This window comes from Sparus aurata, chromosome 20 (genome assembly GCF_900880675.1).
Source record: "Sparus aurata chromosome 20, fSpaAur1.1, whole genome shotgun sequence".
Taxonomy (NCBI): Eukaryota; Metazoa; Chordata; class Actinopteri; order Spariformes; family Sparidae; genus Sparus; species Sparus aurata.
The window spans coordinates 15,352,748-15,373,192 of NC_044206.1; the positions used below are offsets into that span (position 1 = coordinate 15,352,748).

General features: G+C 43.8%; 1 protein-coding gene across 1 annotated transcript in view; it reads right to left on the reverse strand.

Moving 5' to 3' along the window:
• Nucleotides 1-20,445, reverse strand: part of nrg3b (neuregulin 3b) — a 220,638-nt gene that overhangs the window by 22,564 nt on the left and 177,629 nt on the right. The window contains exons 3-4 of the mRNA XM_030400688.1: nucleotides 11,611-11,684; nucleotides 3,687-3,713 (exon numbers count right to left, since the gene is read on the reverse strand). Of these exons, the coding sequence (XP_030256548.1) occupies nucleotides 3,687-3,713; nucleotides 11,611-11,684 (101 nt within the window). The remainder of the gene's footprint in view (nucleotides 1-3,686; nucleotides 3,714-11,610; nucleotides 11,685-20,445) is intronic.

The window sequence follows — 20,445 nt, forward strand, 5'->3', positions numbered from 1 at the left end:
TCACTCAGTCAACCCCAGACACAATAAATCCCCCTGTGTCTGTTCTCACCACCCTGGCAACTGCAAAGGCAAAGTGCAAAGAAAACATCACGGCGGCCTGTTCATGACCTTTGAGGGCTCGTCTCTGCCTTTCTGATGTTGTCCTGGGAGGTCTTCTTCATCCGTGCTTGTCTGCCCTGGTTTAATCATCATCCTCAGACTCCTCTCTTAAGGGCCATGCCGGCCATAAGAGAGCTTCCTGCGTTCAAAGAGCGCAACCGAGCCAGTCCTCTTTCTTCTCCTCCTTCGTTTTTTTTCCCTTCCTCTGCGTTACAAAGGCGCTGCATTGACACATTTTGAGGGACGGCGTGGTTCAAACCGCGGGTTGGGGTTTGGGGGGGAAGCCTTTTTAATATCGGAACACTTCGGGCAAAAATATAAAGATAACATCTGAACACATCCCGGAGGTTACAATATGTGGATACACTTATGTGTGGCAGTGTGTATATATACACATCAGTGGTCCAAACTGCCCACTCAGCTCCTGTGAAAAGAGAGGCAGGAGGCACAGAGATGCTGCGGGGGTGGCCAGCTGTGACACACAATTGCGATTTATTTTTTTTATTTTTTAACACTGGCGATTTTAGTCATAATTTTGGTTTTTGCATTGAATTTGAGTTGTGCTTTGCTGGCATATTAGCCTCCTGAATTATGCAATTTGGTGCCTGATTTACTTCTCCGGGCCAACACTGTGCGTTATCAGTCTGAGTGCGACTAGATTTTTGACGTTGACACCAATATTGATATTTGATGGTGATAGAAATTGAATGAAATCTGAATAGATTTGAGTTGTTTTTTTTTTTTTGTTTTTTTTAAATCCACATACAAATCCACATAAAAAGAGTTGAAATGAGGACATGTCAGGGGCAGTATAGTTTCCAGCAGGAGGTCAAACTCTAATGGCAAGGGCGTCACTCTGTGTTTAAAAGCAGTGGGGGCGTAAGGGCACAGATGAAAACAATACAAATAAAAATGTTAATGGCCTCCAACTTACTGTATGTGATTTAATGCACTGTCATGAGGGGATCCTGTTACGTCAGAGGAGCATTCTTGATGCAAGCCAGTGGCGTGTTATCACAGTTTTGACTAACTGTCCTTTAAAGAAGTGATGGGGACAAAATTTGACATTTCAGAAAGTGCTTGGGAGATGTCCCCGGTGTAAATGACACCCATGTCTATTATAAAAGATGAGAGTGACTCTATATATATTAGTGGTTATGATTCTCCGAATACGCGATTCATTCCAATTATTGATTTAGACATCACTTAATTCCACTGGCAGACTGTCATGCCTCTGGATTTGTAAAGATCAACCGACATTTTCTAATTCCTTTTCAAAACGAAGGGGGATTTATTTATTTATTTTTTTACAAAAACAGCTTGACTTTATCCTGCTGGTTTCTCGCAGATTAGGGTTAGTTAAGTTCAAATAATATTCCGTAAAAATAAAGGATTCAGAGTTCAATAAAAAAAGAGCACTCTGTGGGAGTCTAACACTAAATAACAAAAGATGGAAATTCAGTTTTAACGATTGTGATTGAAAGAACTGATTTTCAATTTTGAAATGAATTGAGGTGACACCCCTATTATAATCAACTCTTGAAATGTTGTGTGATGTTTTTTGAGGCAGCAGCGGTGCACAGCGGTGCCTTTATGGGAGGTTTAAGAGGATTTCTAGTTGTCATTGCAAGAAGTGCAGATATGAGGGGCCATCGGAGGTCCTTTTTCCCAGATATCTTTGTGGGGCCCTAAACATTCGCCTGGTTTGCCCCTCCTGACGCTGCGCCTCTGTAATAGAACCTATCAAACATTTGGCACCGGTGAAAATGTCAGCAAGTCCTTGACTCACAGATTCTTGACCCTCCCTGTAATTTGTCACCAGCACAGCGGCAGAAATGAACTTCTGTTGTGCAAATGAACAACAGAAGTTCCCCCATAAGCCCTCCGGCCTTTACCATCAGCGGAATGACCTCTCTGGCAGATACATCTCTAAAATATATGGAAAACATCATTATTTGCTGCCACATCATCAGCGCTCATGTGGACCACCACCTGAGACAACCCCTGCCGCCTTTTGGATAGATGGCGCGGGCTCCGATCGGCACATAAAAACAGCTGTCTACAAAGCTGTGCTGAATGGCTGCGAGGAAAAACCAACATGCAGTCTGTACATAAAACCATTACAGGGCCTTTCATGCCTGATGCCTACAAGACATTCTTGAAATTAGATGCGAGAGCATCGTGGAAACGGGACAAACGGAACAGCCTCAGCTACACCGGCTAAGCCATGTCATATTGACACAAGGACAACACAATCCCATATGGCCAGCTATGCCAACCATTCCACAGATGACTGCAAAGAAGTGCTAAAATGAAGACCATGGTAAAGTAGCCATGACAAAATGGGGCTATTCAGCCTGAAATACATCGGGGCAAACCGGCGAGACACACAGCGCTCCGGCTGCTGGGGCTGAAGAATGCAAGAATATCAAAAGGGGAGATCATATTTAGAGCACTCAATCCCACTTCAAACAGAGCTTTGTTGTATCCGGACCGACTGTCTCAGACTGTCACATATCGGACTTATATAACAGCCATCAAAAGATTCATTGCTAAAGCAGAAGGGGGGGGGGGGGGGGGGGAGAGTCATAATGGGACACAATGAATAAGCAAGCGAGAACAGACAGTGCCGAGATCAGAGCCCCCCCCCCCCCCCCCCCCCCCCCCTACAAAAACCCCCCATCCCTCGCCTCTGTCTGTCATCCGTCCGGCTATCAATCGATCAATCCCGTTCTCATTTTCTCGAACGCATCCGCCCACCTGCAGCAGCGGCATTCTGAACTAATTTAGTCCCCAGATTAAAATCACCGAACTGAGGAGTGTTTGTGTGCGGCGCCGGCAGCAGCAGCAGCAGGAGCAGGGTTGGGGCTTTTCTCTCTCTCGTTCTTTCTTTTAGAGCTTCCCCCCTTTTCTATTTCCTGGAGGGAGCGTGTGACGTGACGGCGGTGTATGAAGCCATGTTAATGGAAAACTTCGCAGCATGCGGTGTTGGTTTTCTCATGTATGCACAAAAGGGAGCGGGAGAGCGGTGGGGGAAAAAGGCGGGCGGTGGGGAAAATGAGAAACGTCACGTGTGCGGCGGACTGTGAGTGTGAGAGACTGCACATTCCCTCTGGATGAAGACCAGTGTCATTACTGAAGAAGAGAGGGTGGGATAGTTTTTTTTTGTCAGAAGTATTCCGAACAGGTTGTTATTCTAATTTCAGAAGAAGCACAAGTGACTTAAAACAGAGGCGATCGTTCCTCTAACAGACGTGACATTTTCATAAATTGCCGCTAAACTGACTAAGCGTGCGCCCGGCAGACGCACGTTGACACAGGAACCGTCTTGTCTTCGACGCTCTGTCCTCATTACATCACTCCTCTCTAACAGCGCTGTTCTTCATGCAGACAGAATACACCTAATTCACCACCACTGTGTTTCCATGGCGACCGGGCCCGCATTAATTTTCCCAAGGTGAGCGGCCTTGTTGTGCAGGATTGTGCAGTTTTCGTAACTGTATGTGGTGCTTTCACAGGGCGTAGGGGACGCGAGAGACTGTGCGGCGAGTGGAGTCAATGAAGAAAAAAAAGAAAAGCTGTCTTACCCATGAATTCGATCCCGAGCTCGTCTGCTGCTCCGTCCAAAGATGGCATGAGAGAAAAAAAGAGGAAGGGGGGAGAAGGAGGGAGAAAAGAGAGAGGAGGATACAACAGTTAGAGTCTGATGTGCCTCCATCTTAGTCAGAAATCACACCCAAGGCGCCGTGTATAAGATGTCTCGTGGAAAGCCTTAAAAAAAAATTAACCGAAATTGTCAACAGAATGCGAAGAGAAGGCAGTTTTGATGTTCAGACGGCTTGTTGCGACTCGAAGTGCTTTACGGGGCCATAAAATAACATTAAAAGACATTAAAAACAAGTCAAGAAACAAAAGACAAGACAACAAAAGTTACAGTGCAGTTCGAGATATTGATCAAAGCCTTAAACTTGCTTCAGTAAAAGGCAAACAACCAACAAAAGAGGTCTTCAGCCTTGATTTAAGGTGAGAGTTGGATATGTGGTGTGTGGCGCAGACTGAAGCTAGCATCATAACTAGCCGTTACGCTACAGAGTCCCTGTGCCAGCGGTGTACACACCAACATTCCCCCGCTGCTCCAAGCCCTGAGTACAAACTGCTAGCATCACAGCTAACTGAGCTAACTACCTAATAGCAGTCACAGTCAGCAGCAGTTAGCTGTTACTCCGGCCCCCCCCCATATTGGTTTGGTGTGTGAATTTGACAGATGGGCCTATTTTCACGCATTGCACCTTTAAAATTCAGACCAAAAACTTTGTGTTCTCTCTCTGCAGCAGGTAATGAGTCAGACAGCCAGCCCTCCTGTGCTTGCTATGCCTCTCTGAATTCCTCCAGATTCGCGCAGCTCGCAGTGGCTTTGAATGAGGAAGGCGAACAACAAAGATACGGGGGCTGAGAGGGATTAGAGGGGGGATCATGAAAAGTTGAAAATGACATATCATGTAGCTTTATGTCACCGACGTGGCTCTGCACAGGCCTTTTATATTGATTCGAGCCCGAGGCATTGCAGTAATTGTCCTCCTCTGTCTCCGAGCGTAGCCTTTCAATATTCACAAGCTGGTCGGTTGAAGATGTACCACATGCATGCGCACACACACACACACACACACACACACACAAATACGCATGCACACACAAATACAGTACGTTGCACTCTTGCCCATATGCCTTTGTCTCTCAGACACACAAACTTTGTGATACACCCTCCTCTCTCTCTCTCTCTCTCTCTCTCTCTCTCTCTCTCTCATTCTCCCTCACACACAGAGCCTTTCTTCTCTCTGTGAACTCCCTCCCTCCCTCCCATCCCAGTGCTGGGGAAACAGATAAAAAGGAGCACTCGTGTTCTTTCCATCCTGACAGTGCCCCTTTTTCATGTCACTGTAATGTAATCTCATTTAAATTAAAATGAAACCCTCACTAGTAATTGCTTTTCTGACAGAGGTGGTCTGAGTTTTTAAATAGAAGGCGGCTCGCCAAGCTCCTGACAGATTATGTGGTGGGCACTCTCGTGAAAAAAAAAGGGTGGCTAACACACACACACACACACACACACCAAAAAAGAAAAATAACATCTGTTCCCGGATGATTTTTGATTGCACCATGGGAAAATCTGTCAGTCCCGCAGCCTTACAAGCATGATGTAAAAAATAAAAACACCCCAGAGAGCTGGAGTCAAGATTCAGACAGGCGAAAGACAGATGAACTTTTGGATGAGCGGGTAACAACAGACGGGGGTGATTTTGGGGTCTCTTTTAAACGTGAATGATCAAATTTTGAAATACCGTTAGTGAACTCATGACCTTTAGGGATCGTTCCAGAGATCATTCCGACCCGTAAATGTTGCAATGGCTTGAAGCCTTTACTCCTCCGCTGCCCGGCGGCTCCTTAATGAGGCACTGGAATTTGGGTGATTACATTGATAACAAGAGAGATATGTGGAAGAAAATCCCCCCAAATGAATCAACTAGCTTATTAGACTAAGTTTGTGTTCAAACAGGAAGCAGGTGCCATCACGTTTATTATCGAACACAATGTAAAATCATCATTTCCCCGCTCGTCCTCTGCAGCCCCGAGGATTATTTAACAAATGTCAGCATTTATTCGAGGCTCCCAATGATTCACCACCAGCCTCACAGCAGCTCACAAACTCGTGATTAAAACAGTTAAGAGCCAGTCAGTTCTGGCCGGAGGGACGTTCTGCTTTTTTTGCCACGCGGAGTTTTGAGATACGGCTGCGTGATTTAAGTTACGGCACCTTTTGTAACCAACTGTCACTGTGGCACAACACTCGGCGAAGGCCCGCAGATGTGAATGCAGGGAATCGGTGATGTCGCCTGATCTATATTATCCGTTCAAGCCCTTTCCCAGCTGACACTTTCCCCGCTCTAAATCGCCCCGACTGTCACATCCTGTTCAGATGATGTCATTACAACGCCGATGCACATCCCATCCTCTCGGAGCTGGCATGTCTGGGGACATTCACCAATCATAATACGTGCAGGCGTCCCAATCCTTCGCACTGGCAACTCAGAGCTACCCGGGGAATCACTTATGCTGTCTTGTGGGAGCCCTGAGCAGGCTTGGAGAATACCTGTGCATCATGTCAGATGCTTTTGGCCCGATTAAGAGGCAGAAATCTGGCGAGTGGGAGAGACAATGGCAGGAGTGAATCAAATCCTTAATCCCCTCCTTCACTTGGGCGAGCAGGGACCTAGGGAGCCAATGTGTGTGTGTGTGTGTGTTATTGAACCAAATACCCTGTGTAGCTACTTACTCCAGGCCTAATATCTACCGGAGATAAATAGAGCAAATTAGAGTCTTGGCCTCTTCCTCTCTGTAAATCAGCTGGGTAAAACCAGATGCTGGCTCACCTCCAGTGTTGTAAAAAAGTACCCAGAAGTCATAACTGAGTAAAAGTAAAATCAAATGGGGTAAATATTACTTTGGTAAAAGTGAAAGTCCCCCATAGGAGCAGTATATGAATAAAAGTCTCAATTTATCTGACATGAGATGTACTTTAGTATTAAAAGTGCACCTAAAAGTAAGTTGAACCTATATTTACATGTATCATGTTCACTTGGTGTTGGCATTATCGCTGCTGGCAACAATCAGATCAGATATTCAGCGTTTTTTTTCTGATTAGCCGAATCACACATTTTTTTTGCTGTTGAAATAAATTCATTTTAAAATCCGCTGCAGCGTGTAGTCTGCAAATTAACTAGTAACAATAGTCAACAGTGGAGTAAAATATAGAAATATTTTCCTTCAAGTGTGCCATGTATAAAGCAGTAGAAAACTGAAATACTCAGTACTCAATATCTCAAATTGTACTTGAGTAAATGTACTTGGTAACATTCCACCGCTGCTCCTCTCCCTCTTCAATCTCCCACCAAACACCGCCTCTGTAGTCTCAGAGGTGCAGCTGGCTCCGCTGAACACCATTAACCTGGTTTCTTAACCAGGTGTAAACTACATTGCAGCCTTCATGCACTCCCATGCCTCCAATTAAGGACCCCAGCACTTCCCTACTGTGCTCCAGTATGCGAGGCCTGATCACCCTCTCCCCACCGCTCTTCCGAAGCCCAGTTCACAGCAGTGGAGCTGGAGTACCTGGCAGGGAGCCTCTTCTCCCTTTTGTCCCTGGGCTTTTCTGAAATGTGTGCTACAGTCTCGGCTCCTGTTTCCGAGCCCTGCGAGGACGTGAGCGTGTGATGGACTGCTCTTTTTTTTTCAGTGGCTGCTTCGTGGCCAGTCGATACCAAGACAAAAGGATGAGGGGCAGCGAATGATTTGTGACTGTAAGGTGCACAGAAATTGATTTCGGTTTAAAAAAACAAAACAAAAAAGAAACAAGAGTGCGCACAGTGGATGAAACTTTTTCTCACAGCGGGGTGTGATTCGTGTCCACGTCAGACGAAGGAAGACGCGGCATTAAACTCTGCACGGAAAAACACAAACACAAACCGGCGTCTGCACACACACAGACACGCGATGAATTGAATTAGACTGGAGTGCGTCCCACTCGTAGCTGTTGTCAGTGTGTGCGCATGTATATGTGTATGTTATTACATGATTTGGCTTTTGAAAGCAGGATAATCCCCAAAACCCTTGGTAATCTGGGTAAATTTTAGATTACTCTGTATCAACAGAGATCAAAATAGGCTTCATTCTGCTTTCAAATCTTCCCCGGCTACACTTATCTCTTATGGTGGTTAAACGACTGTGGACGAAAAACATGGTTTTCTCTGGTGAGCCGGCGCACACATGGAGCAGCGATACAACACAATTTGAATACAGCTCTGTAATACTACACTACACTGAGGATGTGCTCACGAACCAAAGGGACTTCTAAAGATTCTTACACGCTTTGGAGTATTTTAAAGTCTCTTTCTTTAATAGGCATTTGAAAGATGTGCCTTTATAAATACGCCATGAACTCATCCAACCGTCTGTGGCCGTAAGACAGAGGTGAATAAAGACAGCGGGACAAAAGAAACGGATGTGTGTGCAAGTTTTGCTGTTTTTGGCCTTCAAACTGAGTTCACTGAGTCTTAATCACTTAATAGAACCATAATAAAAAGACTGTAAAGTCTGTCCTTGTTTTCCATGACATTTTTTTATATTAATGACCTGTAGATTGTATGAAATTGTTCACATGCAGGCTGTGTACATACAGTATGTGTATAAACCAAGTTCACCATGGCGCCTTCTTTCATGAAACATCGTGATGGATCACTGAAGCTTGTGTGCCCTCTTCCTCTCGCGGCAAAGCAGCCACAGTGTTCTATTTTCAGTAATAAGTGTGACATATGGAAATGTTACACGTGTTTTTACAGCCTCAGCATTATTTTTGCATATTGCATCCACGTTTCATATCTCAATATGTTATTTTTTAAATACAAGTTGTAACCGTTTAATATCTAAGATATGCTACAATAATAATACTTTAACTCCCCATTAGGTAATAAACATCATGAATAAATGGTAATTAGATAGTCAATTCAATACTAGTTATAGGGAACGATACAATTCTTTATAAACCATTCACTAAGCAATTTTGAAGGTTTATGAACATCAATTGCGACTTCATAATGGCCATCCAAGTAATGCTTTTAGTTGAACTAACACCGTATTTATTAACTATTTACAAAATATTATAATCTTTGGGCGCCTGACTCTCCTTCCCTTCAATAAGTCAGCTTCAAGTGCCATACATCATTTGATTCATGAGAACCTTAAAGGTACAGTGTGTAAGAGCCAGCCACCTGTTGAAATCATACCCAAAACCAATAGGGGGCAGCAAATCACCAGAATAACTGCTAACTGCTGCCAACTGTAGCTACCATTAGCTAGCTAGCTCAGTTAGCCATGCAGCCAGCAACCCAGACTGGGAGCTCGGCGCACCGAGGAAGTGTTGGCGTTTACACTGGGGACGCATGGGAACCTTGGACCAGGACGGGCCGGGTAGGTGGTCAACGTGCAAAACACGCTTTGCAACACAATATGCAGACGTTATTCCCAGTCTTCATTTTACATTTGATGAATTCACCAGCATTTAAAAAAGTCAGAATTTTTTCTAGCGTTCTAACGATTTTATTTTTATTAAAAAGGAGCAGGCAGAAAGAAAAGGCAGCAATGGTTTATTAAGCGATACATTTTTTAATTTACAGTGGAGTAACTCTTCACTAAAGTTTGATTAGCTATACATTTTCCATTTACCAAATATTATTATTATAAAACTTTACCCCAAATAATGTTTATTTCAGACTTGAATGCTGAACTTTTCAAACAAATCAATCTGCAAAGGAGAAATGGCCCTCCAGCTCCTCGTGACCCAATGCAACCTGTGACAGCTAGCTGCTAATAGACATAACTTTGTTTGAAGGTCGGGGATCAACGGCCTTGAAGTTCTTTGGCTACGACACGTGAGCTGTAGCCAGAGCAGCAACAGTGCACATAGAGACTTGTGGCTCTGGAGTTAATGCTGTTGTCCTGGTGATTCCTAATCCGCGTTGTGTTGTGTTGTGTTGTGCTGTGCTGTTTTTACCAACTCGATGACGCAACTGTTTTAGCAGCTGTAAAAGACGCACGTCCCTGGTCATCTTAGAGGTATATTGTATGTTTAATCAACTGGGCAAAATCCATCCATCCATTTTAATCTTCCGCTCCAATCCTGCTTTATTTTGGAATGGGTTTATTCCCAGTGATCTTTTCCCCGAAAAATAATTTTGTCGAAGTGCTTTCAGCTCAGGCACTGCAGGAAATATAGTTTTAAGATGCATAAATAAAGCAAATAGCCCTAACGGTAAGAGTAGTTGTGTTTGAACGTAAAAGAAATACATAAACACATTAACCAAAACCCTCTTTGTCGTTTTGCCTTCTGAGGCTTATTGTCGTATGCATTTTTAATAAACGAAAGCGGACTATAAATGTGTTGTAATCCACTTTATTTGTTGGGTCTGGAGACCACTTCCGTGCAAAAAACCCCTAATAACATCCAGCTTATCTCGAATAACAATGTAATAAATCTCCTGATCTGAAGACACAGGGAAAAAAACGGACGTCTGCCTATAGAAGATGAAATAAATCCTATTGAGAAAACCGGGTGCCATGAGGGAGCATGAAACGTGCTTCGTGACACCGGCTCGTGACCCCATTAATGGACTCTCCACGGGCCTGGTGGCATCGAGCAGAGAAGCAAAAGGAGTTAAGTTCTCTCCGCGACTCTTGGTGCAGAGGAGCCAAGTCACTCCATAAAACAGTGTGAATTTGTAAAGCCGCAGTCTCATGGGAAAAGCTCGGGGGCCTCCAATTTCTCTTCCTTGTACCTCTGACTTTTACTTTATTTTTTAACTACACCACACAGCTGTCACGGGGATTCAAAGACTCCGGGGGAATTGTTTTTCATGAACAATACGAAACCGAAGACTTTTCCTTCCCTTTCAGCGAGACCAAAGCATAGCGAGATTAAAGACCATAATAAAAGATACCCGAGGTTTTTATGCACGGGGTTTAATTCTAATATCTGTGTGGCAGCACCGTGCCTATGTAGGCCAATAAAGAAAAGCGCACTCTCATGATATGCATTTAGTGTCTTATGACTAAATAAAGAGTTTTTATGGCTCTAATAACTGCCACATGTAGATTCAAATGAAACACATTATGATGCTATCAATCAACGTATGACCACCTGTAATGAAACTAATGGACACAAAGATGGAAATATTAGGCCTGAAGCAGATAATGCATAACCTCTTAGTATTTATATAAGTATTGGTAACACTTTACAATAACCATCATTCAGAATTTTTGTTAGAAACATTCAAAATTAACAAAAAATATGATGTAATGTTTTATGTTGAGAAGATATCTATTGAATTTAGTTGCTAACCTCCTAGCCCAGACCCGTCCTGGTCCAAAGTTCTGTACATTTGACAGATTGCAAATCCTTACATATCGTACCTTTAATGAATGGTCAATTCAAAGTTTACATTTTGTTTTCTCCAAATATGCATAGTGCCCCTAATTTTCTACATCACCAGTGCACGTGTCTAAACAAATTGCACTTTTTATTTACTGTAGGCAGTATTTAGGTATGTTATATTATGCACTTATGAGACAAATGGCATAATATAGACTTTGGGGGACATTTTATGGCTTGATTAATGAGCTGACAGCTGAAAACAGATGGGAAACTAGGGGAACAAGATTAGCAACAAAGTCCTCCAGTTGCACTTGAACTGTGGACTCCTGGAAGCTACTTTTACGTACAGTCTTAGGGCCCAGGGGGCAAACATCAATGTATGATCTCACTTGATTTATATTTATCTTGGTGACTGATACAGTCAGAGATTGCCTCATGGGCATGTACATGCACTTGTTCTGAATTTGCTTTCATGTCCTAGATCAATACACCAATACCGCTGGATGAGAAAATAGAAAAAGAGGGCGTACTTGGGTCTGACAAGATAGCATCTGTCTTGGGTACAAACTGGTCACAGCGTAGTCCGTGATATCCCTCCTTACACCTGTGAGACAAGGGAGAGACAACATTTGAAATTAGAAGTAAGACAAACCAAGCAAGAAAGTGCCAAAGTACAGCGCAAACTATCAGCTAAGATTCAGATAAGCGAAGTGGAGGAACGGGAAACCTAAAACGAAGCCCGAGCGGACGGTAAAAAAAGGACCGAGGTGGTTGAGGGAGATACACACAGAAGCTGTGAGAGGGGTGGGGTGAGAGGAAGAAGAGAGGAAGGTGGGGGGGGGGGAGATAGTTGGGCAGGCCTAAGCGGCGCCTGCAGCCTCACTGATAGCACATGACTGACAGGAATGCCAGGTCCCAGTGGAAGAAACGGGGGAACTGGGATGGGAGAGGACTTGGCGCGATGCAGAGGATGCAAGATCTACAGCGGGAAAAGGGAAGCTGCCACAGTTGGAAGAGTCATGTAAACAAAGTCCTGGCACACTCCAGATATTTGCCTTCATCATCAAATAAATATCCCCGCGCTGTTGATGCCTGCAGATCCCTCAGCAACTGTCACAAATATATCAACTGAAATTATGACATTTGAAGTTTGGCTGCGCATGTTGCAGTATTTTACCCTTTAATGTGCAAAAAAAAAACAGCGCTTTATATCGTAATGCCTGTTTTATTCCTGAACATTTTTTACCAGTCGTGTGCCGCTAATCTGAAAAAAAAAAACATACATGTACCGTCAGAATAGAAGAATACTCTCCAAAAACTTGAAAAGTTACACAAAAATTCAAAGTTTTGGAGCTGTTTCTCAGCCCTAGTTTGGCACAATCTTCAATAGTTCTTTCTCTCAAAGAGGACTTAGGCATTTTTTATTCCCATCTTCAATAGTGGCCGTACTGTGAGCACATTCAGTGGGCTGATCCATCCCTCTGCTCTTTCGCGGCTTAGGGGAGACAATTGGGGGATTTGCTTTGATGTGACTGTTTCAACATAAACTTGTCCATGAGTGAGCAATATGTCAGAGATGTCTATATTTCCTCCATTCCATCGGTTGATGACATATTGTAGGTAAAGCGCGCGCGCGGGGGGGGGGATTTATGCTTGCGCGTTATCCATCAATATCTGTCCAACACATTTCTGCCAGTCACCCATTCCACATAAAGTGTAATGTATTGGATGAGTGACAGGCACAAGTGGACCATTCAGTCTTGCTCAGCTTGGCTCAACCTGATAGCTTTAAAAGACAAAAAAGAGGAAAAGAAAAAGAACATCATGAAAGCCAACAACAACTGAGCTATGTAAAACAAACCGAGCAGCAGTGGAGATCACAAGTTGTTGGTAAAGGCTGGCACAAGAGTGAGAAGTGAGATCGATCGTCATCTTTCTTTGTTTTTACATCTCAAGTGGCAGCCTCAGCTCCATTTGTTGTTCTGAATGTCTCGGCTCAATATGTGCCGTTTTCTGATTTCTCCTGGTTTCTCCGGAATGCAGCATGAATGTGCAATAATGATGAAAACGAAATACACGGTCTTTTAATTTCACCCCTGGCTCAAAGCTGCATTTTCATTGGGGATCCATTGTTTGTGTTTGTGCCTCTTTGGTGATTTTGTGGCTCTAGAGGAAAATGCCCCTGCCACAGGTTAACACTGTGTTGTGCCAGTTAGGCGGCACAGTGCAAAATTTGGCACGAGTTGGCATGAACATTAGCTGTGTGAATGGCAACACCAGCTGCACGTCTAACTGAGCTAACCGGCTAATGGTTGCTACAGAAGCAGCAGTTATTCTGGTTGTTTTGAGGAGGAATTTGACAGGTTGCCAACTGTTACATATTGCACCTTTAACTGTTAACTGCACTGTGTATCTATTCCCAATTCAATTGCAGAGAAGCAAAGAAATCTTCATTATGCAAAATAGATGAAAATCATTCAGCTCTTCTCGACACTTTCTTTGAAATACCCATTATACTTTTTAGATTTTATGCTTTCTCTCAGTGATTTATAAAGGTTCTTGTGCATGTAAAAGATCTTAAAAAGTTATAAAGAAACTGAAGCTCCTCTCTCCCACAGAAAACACTGCTCCTGAAACGCCTCATCAGTAGTCCCGCCTTTAAGTCCCTACACTGTGACATCACACTACACCCCGATGCCACACATTTGCACAACTTATGCGTAAGAATTGATTTAGCGCAGCTGCTCTGTTGTTGTTAGCGACACTGGCTCAGGTGTGTGTGGCTGACCAATCAGAGGAGACTGCACATTCCTTAAAGAGACAGGAGCTAAAACAGAGTGTTTCAGACAAAGGTGGGAACACAAATCCGCAGCACTGGACAGTATGAGAAAACCGATGTGTTTCTAGAGCATTACTGCATGTAAACCTTTCCTAGTAGTAACCCAGAATACAATGATGAACCAGAAAATATGAGCATAATAGCTCTCCTTTAATATAACCTTCTCTCAAATGAAAAAGAATCTTAATCTTAAGCGGTCAACAATATCGACCGATATCCCAAGTCACTAACTTTGAGTATCTAGAAAGACAGCTGAGTTTAAGAATGTGTTAAACAATAACAGTGACAGAGAAGGAGAGCTGAGAGAGAGAGCACTAAACCACGGAGAGCATTTGGCCAGAAAATCACAACAATAAAAGAGGCCTTAATTCTCCGTACAGATGAGAGGAACTGCGGAATCTGTAATGATTCTCTGTTATTCCTTCGCTACAACAATCCCTTTCACATCCAATTACAAACAGCCATCTGATCCAATGTAATTATAAGAACACTGATTATACGCTTTAAAGGAGATTTAATTGACAGATGTACAAAACATTTTTTTTTTTTTTTTTTTATGACGGGTTGCACCAGAGAGCAAGCTTTGAAGGCTTTTTGCGATCCCGGCGCCGCTCGCTGCGATCAGCTCCCATGTCAAGCTGCGGGGCGTGATCAATGAGTCGGCCGTTTCATGTTATGCGGCAGTAAAAAGTCCCTAACTGCACCTTTAAACAGTGGGACTCATTACTGTTCGACTCATGTGTGAAAAATAACCCCTTTGAATTAAACCCCTCCAGATTTCAAAAAAACCCTCAAACTCTTCCTGTCATTTCTTTCTTCCAAAGTAATAAGAAAACACACAAAACCTCTCCGGCAAACCAAAGGAGGGGATAAAGAACTTGGATCTCGCCTGTCATTGTCTCTCCTCTCCCACAGACAGACTTACTACCTCTTAATCAGCCTGAAAAGAAAAAGGAAATGCAATACCCCGGTATTCTCAAAACGCTCTTTCAACTCTCATACACGTACACGCACACATGTTATGCTGTCCTATAGCGAAGCACACACAGCTACTAATAAACTGACAAAACAACATTATTTGGAAGACAAATAATAAGGGCGACGCTCTTGGTCTGACTGTTGCTGCTTCCTGGAGATATTGCAGGGGGAGACGCTCATTAGCAATCCAGATGATGTCTGAACAAACAGAGGGCTCCATTGTTTGCAAGTTAACATAATGAAGTGCAATGCAGAAGCCACTGTGTCCATGCAGCGTATCAACCATCTCTTAAACTTTGTCCATTTTGAGAGCCAGGATCGGTTTAATTCTTTATTCGTATAATAAACAAAAATATAGCATTAGTCGGATACTGATGGCTAACGTGTTTGAAGCGATCTTAAGTAGAGGCTTTTGGGGAAAAAAAAAAAAAAGATGAAACAGCATTTAAAAAGTTATCAATTATCACCATGGAGACGGGGCCATTAAAAGCAGAGCGAGTGTTTCTGCAGTGAAATGGAATATGCAAAGAGAACACGCCATGTGATGCGTAAAGCACCAGTCCAAATGACTAATGCAAAGACGTCAGATTAATTACCAAATTAAAGCGGAGAGGAATTGAGTCGGGGCCACATTTGGGAGAAGTTTGAAATTAAACCGAATCCCGGGAGAAGCTGTGAGTTTTGACAAATATATCAATCTTACATCTAATATCTTTGTCTGTATCTACGGTACAGGAGGCTTTGTCACTGACGCTGTTTGAGTTGCCATGTATAAACTTTGGGCATCCCCATGTTCTCTCAGTTAAAGGAGACGTATCACGCTCATTTTCAGATTCATGATTTCTTTTCTGTACTCCTACAGAAACAGGTTTACATGCTTTAATGCTCAAATAACACATTGGTTTTTTCTCCTACTGTCCAGTCCTGCGGTACTATATGTATATAAAACTGATACCTTGACAAACGATGCCCCCTTTTTGTTAGCCTGCGAATCTTAGTCAAACAGCCAATCATGCGCCGCAAAATTCAGGGAGGAACCTGAGGCAACCATTCAGCTTTCAAGGGTAAACCGTCCCTCCCCTCCCATCGCTTGGCTCTGCCCTACATCACACCTTCTGTCCCTGGGTGTGAGCTGAGATGCCTAGTTAGTATTCCGAATCACAAACCCGAAGGCAGAGCGCCTGTCTGGCGATCTGTTTACGTCTGGGGCTTGCTTTTTCTGTTTGTCTACGTCTCCATCTCTCCCCCTTTTCTTTTCTTTTTTTTCCCCCACCATCTTTGTTGCACTGTGAAACAAGCTCAGCCGTCCCTCAATGAGACGCAAACAATGCTTTGTAAATGTGTTTGTGCGAACGTGGCGTCGGGCGCCTGAATGGATGACAAACAATGTGAGATAATGACGAGCTTTGAGGATGTGTTTTGGGTGTGGATCTCCGATGAGGGAAGAAAAAAAATGGGAGAACAAGAGCTGGTATTTATGTATGTGTGCGGTGGCGCGTTTAAAAAAAAGGGGGGGTGGGGGGGGGATATCTCAAAGGGAGCCAGATCTGTGTGTGTGTGTGTGTGTGTGTGTGGATCGGGGCCACATACGACAGCTTTCCCCAGTGTGTGTAAGTTTATATCCTGCAGCCACTGTGTGCGTATGAGCAGCAGCTATACAGCCTCCGAGCACGTTTTCCCCCCACTGCCTCCAGAGCTGTCTCCGACTACCCAGCTGCTTTTAACACATGTTCCAGTCGCAGAGAAAAACACACCTCTGAGTCTGGAGGATGACGGAGGGGTGGGGGAGCGCTGCCTCATGACTAATCACCATCCTGCCTGTTAATTAGCGCAGAGAAAAATGGAGGACGGCTTGAGTGCGAGGGGGAGGGAAAAGGGGTTCAAGGAGGAGCGACGGGGATGGGGGATGCGATCGTGTCAGCCAAACTTTTAATTTAGCCTCCGACGCCCCGTGCATATTGGCTTCCACGTGTCCTGTAAAGCAACTGCATCGGAGCCATTACTGATGAGGCGGAGGGGAGGGACCGCAGCTTACTGGAAGCGAGGACTGCTCCCAGGAGGGTTCAGCACTTACTGACTACATTAACTCGGGCTATAGCTTACTTTCGGATTCACAATATCTGGCGGACACTGATAGTCTTAACAAAAATAAATTGTGGATTTAGAAAGGGATTAAGGCCTCCATTTGATCAGCAGCATCTGATGACAACCAATTGCAATGGCTCGGGCAGTTGTGCAGCACAGCAGCACAAAGCACCTCAAAGCAACAGTTGACATCTTGGAAAATGTGTTTCTTTGCTTTCTTGAAGAGACTCAGACAAGAAAACAGAGCCAAGTGCTGTAAATACTGTATGGTGCTAAGTGTTAGCTTAGCCTAGCATGAAGACCTGTAACAATGGGAAACTTTGGACAGAGCCAGGCTAACTGTTTCACCCTGTTTTCAGTCTTTATGCTAAGCTAAGCTAAGCTAAGCTAAGCAGCTACTGGCTACATAGACTGTATAGAGATAAGGAGAGGTATCAATCTAACCATTTAACTCTTGGCAAGAAGAAAAATCTGCGCATTTCCCAAAATGTCAAACTATTTATTTAAGGACATGCTGCTGTAAAAACGAGGTTTAAAATTCACTCATGAGCTTAGAGTTTGCGCTCAGACCAAGTGGAAGTTTAAACAACTACAGGACATTAAAACTAGGCAACAATGTCCAGAACAGATACTGAGTCAACGTGGTGCTGTGACTGCAGATAATAAGTTATGATTAAAGGTGCAATATGTAAGAATTTTCCTTTAATACACTGCAATTCAAATAAGATTATCAACTGAATGCGAATACATTCCTGTGTCAACTTTATTTCAAATTTGTGTATCAGAGACATCTACAGTACTGACGCATGTAAACAAGCCAGCCCCGATGGACCAAGGCTAGCTGTGTTAACGCCAACATTCCCCCAAAACTCTGAACTCATAGTCCAGGCATACTCGAGCCAGCTAATAGGACTGCTTGCTACATGGCTAACTGAATTAACTAGCTAAGAGATAGCTAAAAGCTAGAAGAAGTTACTGACTCTGACTCTGCCACCCATTTGTTTTGCGAGTTAATCCAACAGGTGGCCCCCGCTTACATACTGCACCTTTGAAATGAAAGTGTTTTTGGTAAACCAATTGGGTAAAATGTGCGAGATCATTGGTCAAAATACTTGTATTTTGCAATCGCTTCAGATGCTTGTCCAAAACCTGCTGACTCATATCATCCCAGCGTGACTCGACAGCGTTCAACAGAGCTTCTTGTGAAGTCACAGAGTGCTCGGCTCTCTCAGTCTTCAAGAGACTTCGTGAGCGCTTCCACTCCATCCTTCAAAGACATGCTTCACCCTCTGGTTTGCATCGTTGTAGAGAAGGACTCTGGACACTGCAGCAGGATAATGAGCCCGCGCACACCTCAAAGCACTGCAAAAGAACTACTTGAAGGCGAAAGAAGACCAACGAGTCCTGATTGTCATGAACTTTCCCCTTCCTCTGACCTCGACCCCATTAATATGGGGGGCACCACTTGTCGATTGCCTTGATAACATGAGTCATCGGGTCTTGTACGAACGCCAGGTCAAGTGCATGCCGTCATTAAAGCAGAGGAGGACGAACCAAACCAATGACAGACGTCAAAGATTCAGCTTTTTACTCAAACCGTTATTATTTCTAATGAAAAAAATAATATTACATTAGAAACTCCGGCTTTTCGACCCCGCTGTATATAATTCATTAAATACAGACGGGTCTTAATTCTGAGCTACTGTGAGCTCAAGTGAATTCCTCTGACTGAAGGCAACAACACATGTCGCTGTATAGAAAACTCCATCTTTGATTCGAGCATTTGGCTTCTGTACGGTTCCATATGGTTACGCCAATTAAATAAAGACAGGGACTCTTAAACCTTTCCAACAGCATTATTTGATTAATCTGGGCTACGTGCTGTGTGTGTGACTGAAGCTGTTGAACAGTGAGCTGCAGGACATCAGGACATCAGAAAAGATGCCCTCTTTGACGCCCCGACGGTAGATTTAACATGATAAATTGCCCTTCCGGTGGACAAAACGTGTCGAAGAGCCCCCTCAACTTTCTACATGTGGTGCCCTTTTTTTTTTTTCCCCACCCCTGCCCCTCAAACATCCCGAATCCGCCACTGGCTGGCACAAACACAGCTAGGACCTTTTACATGCTATAAGCCAAGAGGAAGAGAAACCGCAAGAAGCTAATACTTGGCACTCCATATAATCGGAGTGAAGTGATTGTGGAGTTAATGCGACGTATCTACAAATCTACAAACACGGATAATGTTGGACTGGGTGCGTGTGTTTTTTTTCTTCCCTTAATTACCTGACTTCTTGGAAAATGACTTTCTTCAGTCTCAGCATCAAGGCAATCATTATTTGGCAGCAGGGGGTTCCCGCCACACTCAATAGACACATTCATTTCACTGCACCAAGTCGTTTGACTCGCTGCCACGTTTCATTTCGCACACCAACTGGTGCAGTGGTTGTTGTTAAGCATTACTGAATTGGGCGTTACCCCCTAATTTCCATAACTTGACCTACAAGTCATGCATAATAAAATCAAGATCTGCATACGCATTGGCAGCACAGATGCAATATGGCATTATGTTAATTGCTAAACACTGAAATAAATTATTTAAATTCCACACACTGCGCGTGGTTGTTGAATGCTGTGCGATTTTAATTTGCTTCATTAAATTTTTGTTTTTCTTTTTTTAAGATACAGCACCTGCTGCTGCCCGTGATACACACCTATTTTAACAAGTGCATGAATGCAGACTGGGAGGAGGCTAAGGGCACGCAGGTTGATATAAGCTGCATTTTTTTTTTTTTTTCCCACTTTCCAGCCCTAATTTTCACCACTGGGAAGGTCGAGATGACTGACTAAAATCAATTTTTTATGAGGGGGGGGGGGGGGGGGAAGTCAGACCTCCAGTGATCTAATTTCTTTTATAATAAGAAAAACACACATATCACACACGCGTACACACACACACACACACACACACACACACACAACCAGCCATCCCTGCTTCACTCTCAATATCAAAGCCTAATCAGCGGCTGACACTTCTCTCATTATTATTGATGGGGTACGAGGGAAGAATAGGCTATGAGTTGGCTGCAATCTGCGGGGATTGTTCTGTGGCGGGAAAAGAAATAAATAAAAATAAAAAAAAATAACACAATGCGAGGCCAAAATGGCTCCAATAAAGACAGCCTTTCTGCCTTTATTGTACGAGCCGTACATATTTCTATCCGGCTCTTGCGACGGTGCGGCGGGGGAAAGGCAAGGGCGGACATGATTTATACCTCAAGCGGGGCGCTTGATGGATGTCCATTACTGCGCGCGAGCTGTTTACATACAAGAGTGATACGCGGCTGCCAGGGGAGGTGTCTGTGCTGGAAACTTTGGTGCTATCTCGAGAAGAGGGCTCAAAGGAGGTGGAGCCAGACACATGTCTGTCACTGAGAAGCCTTTTTTTTTTAAATCTTCTATT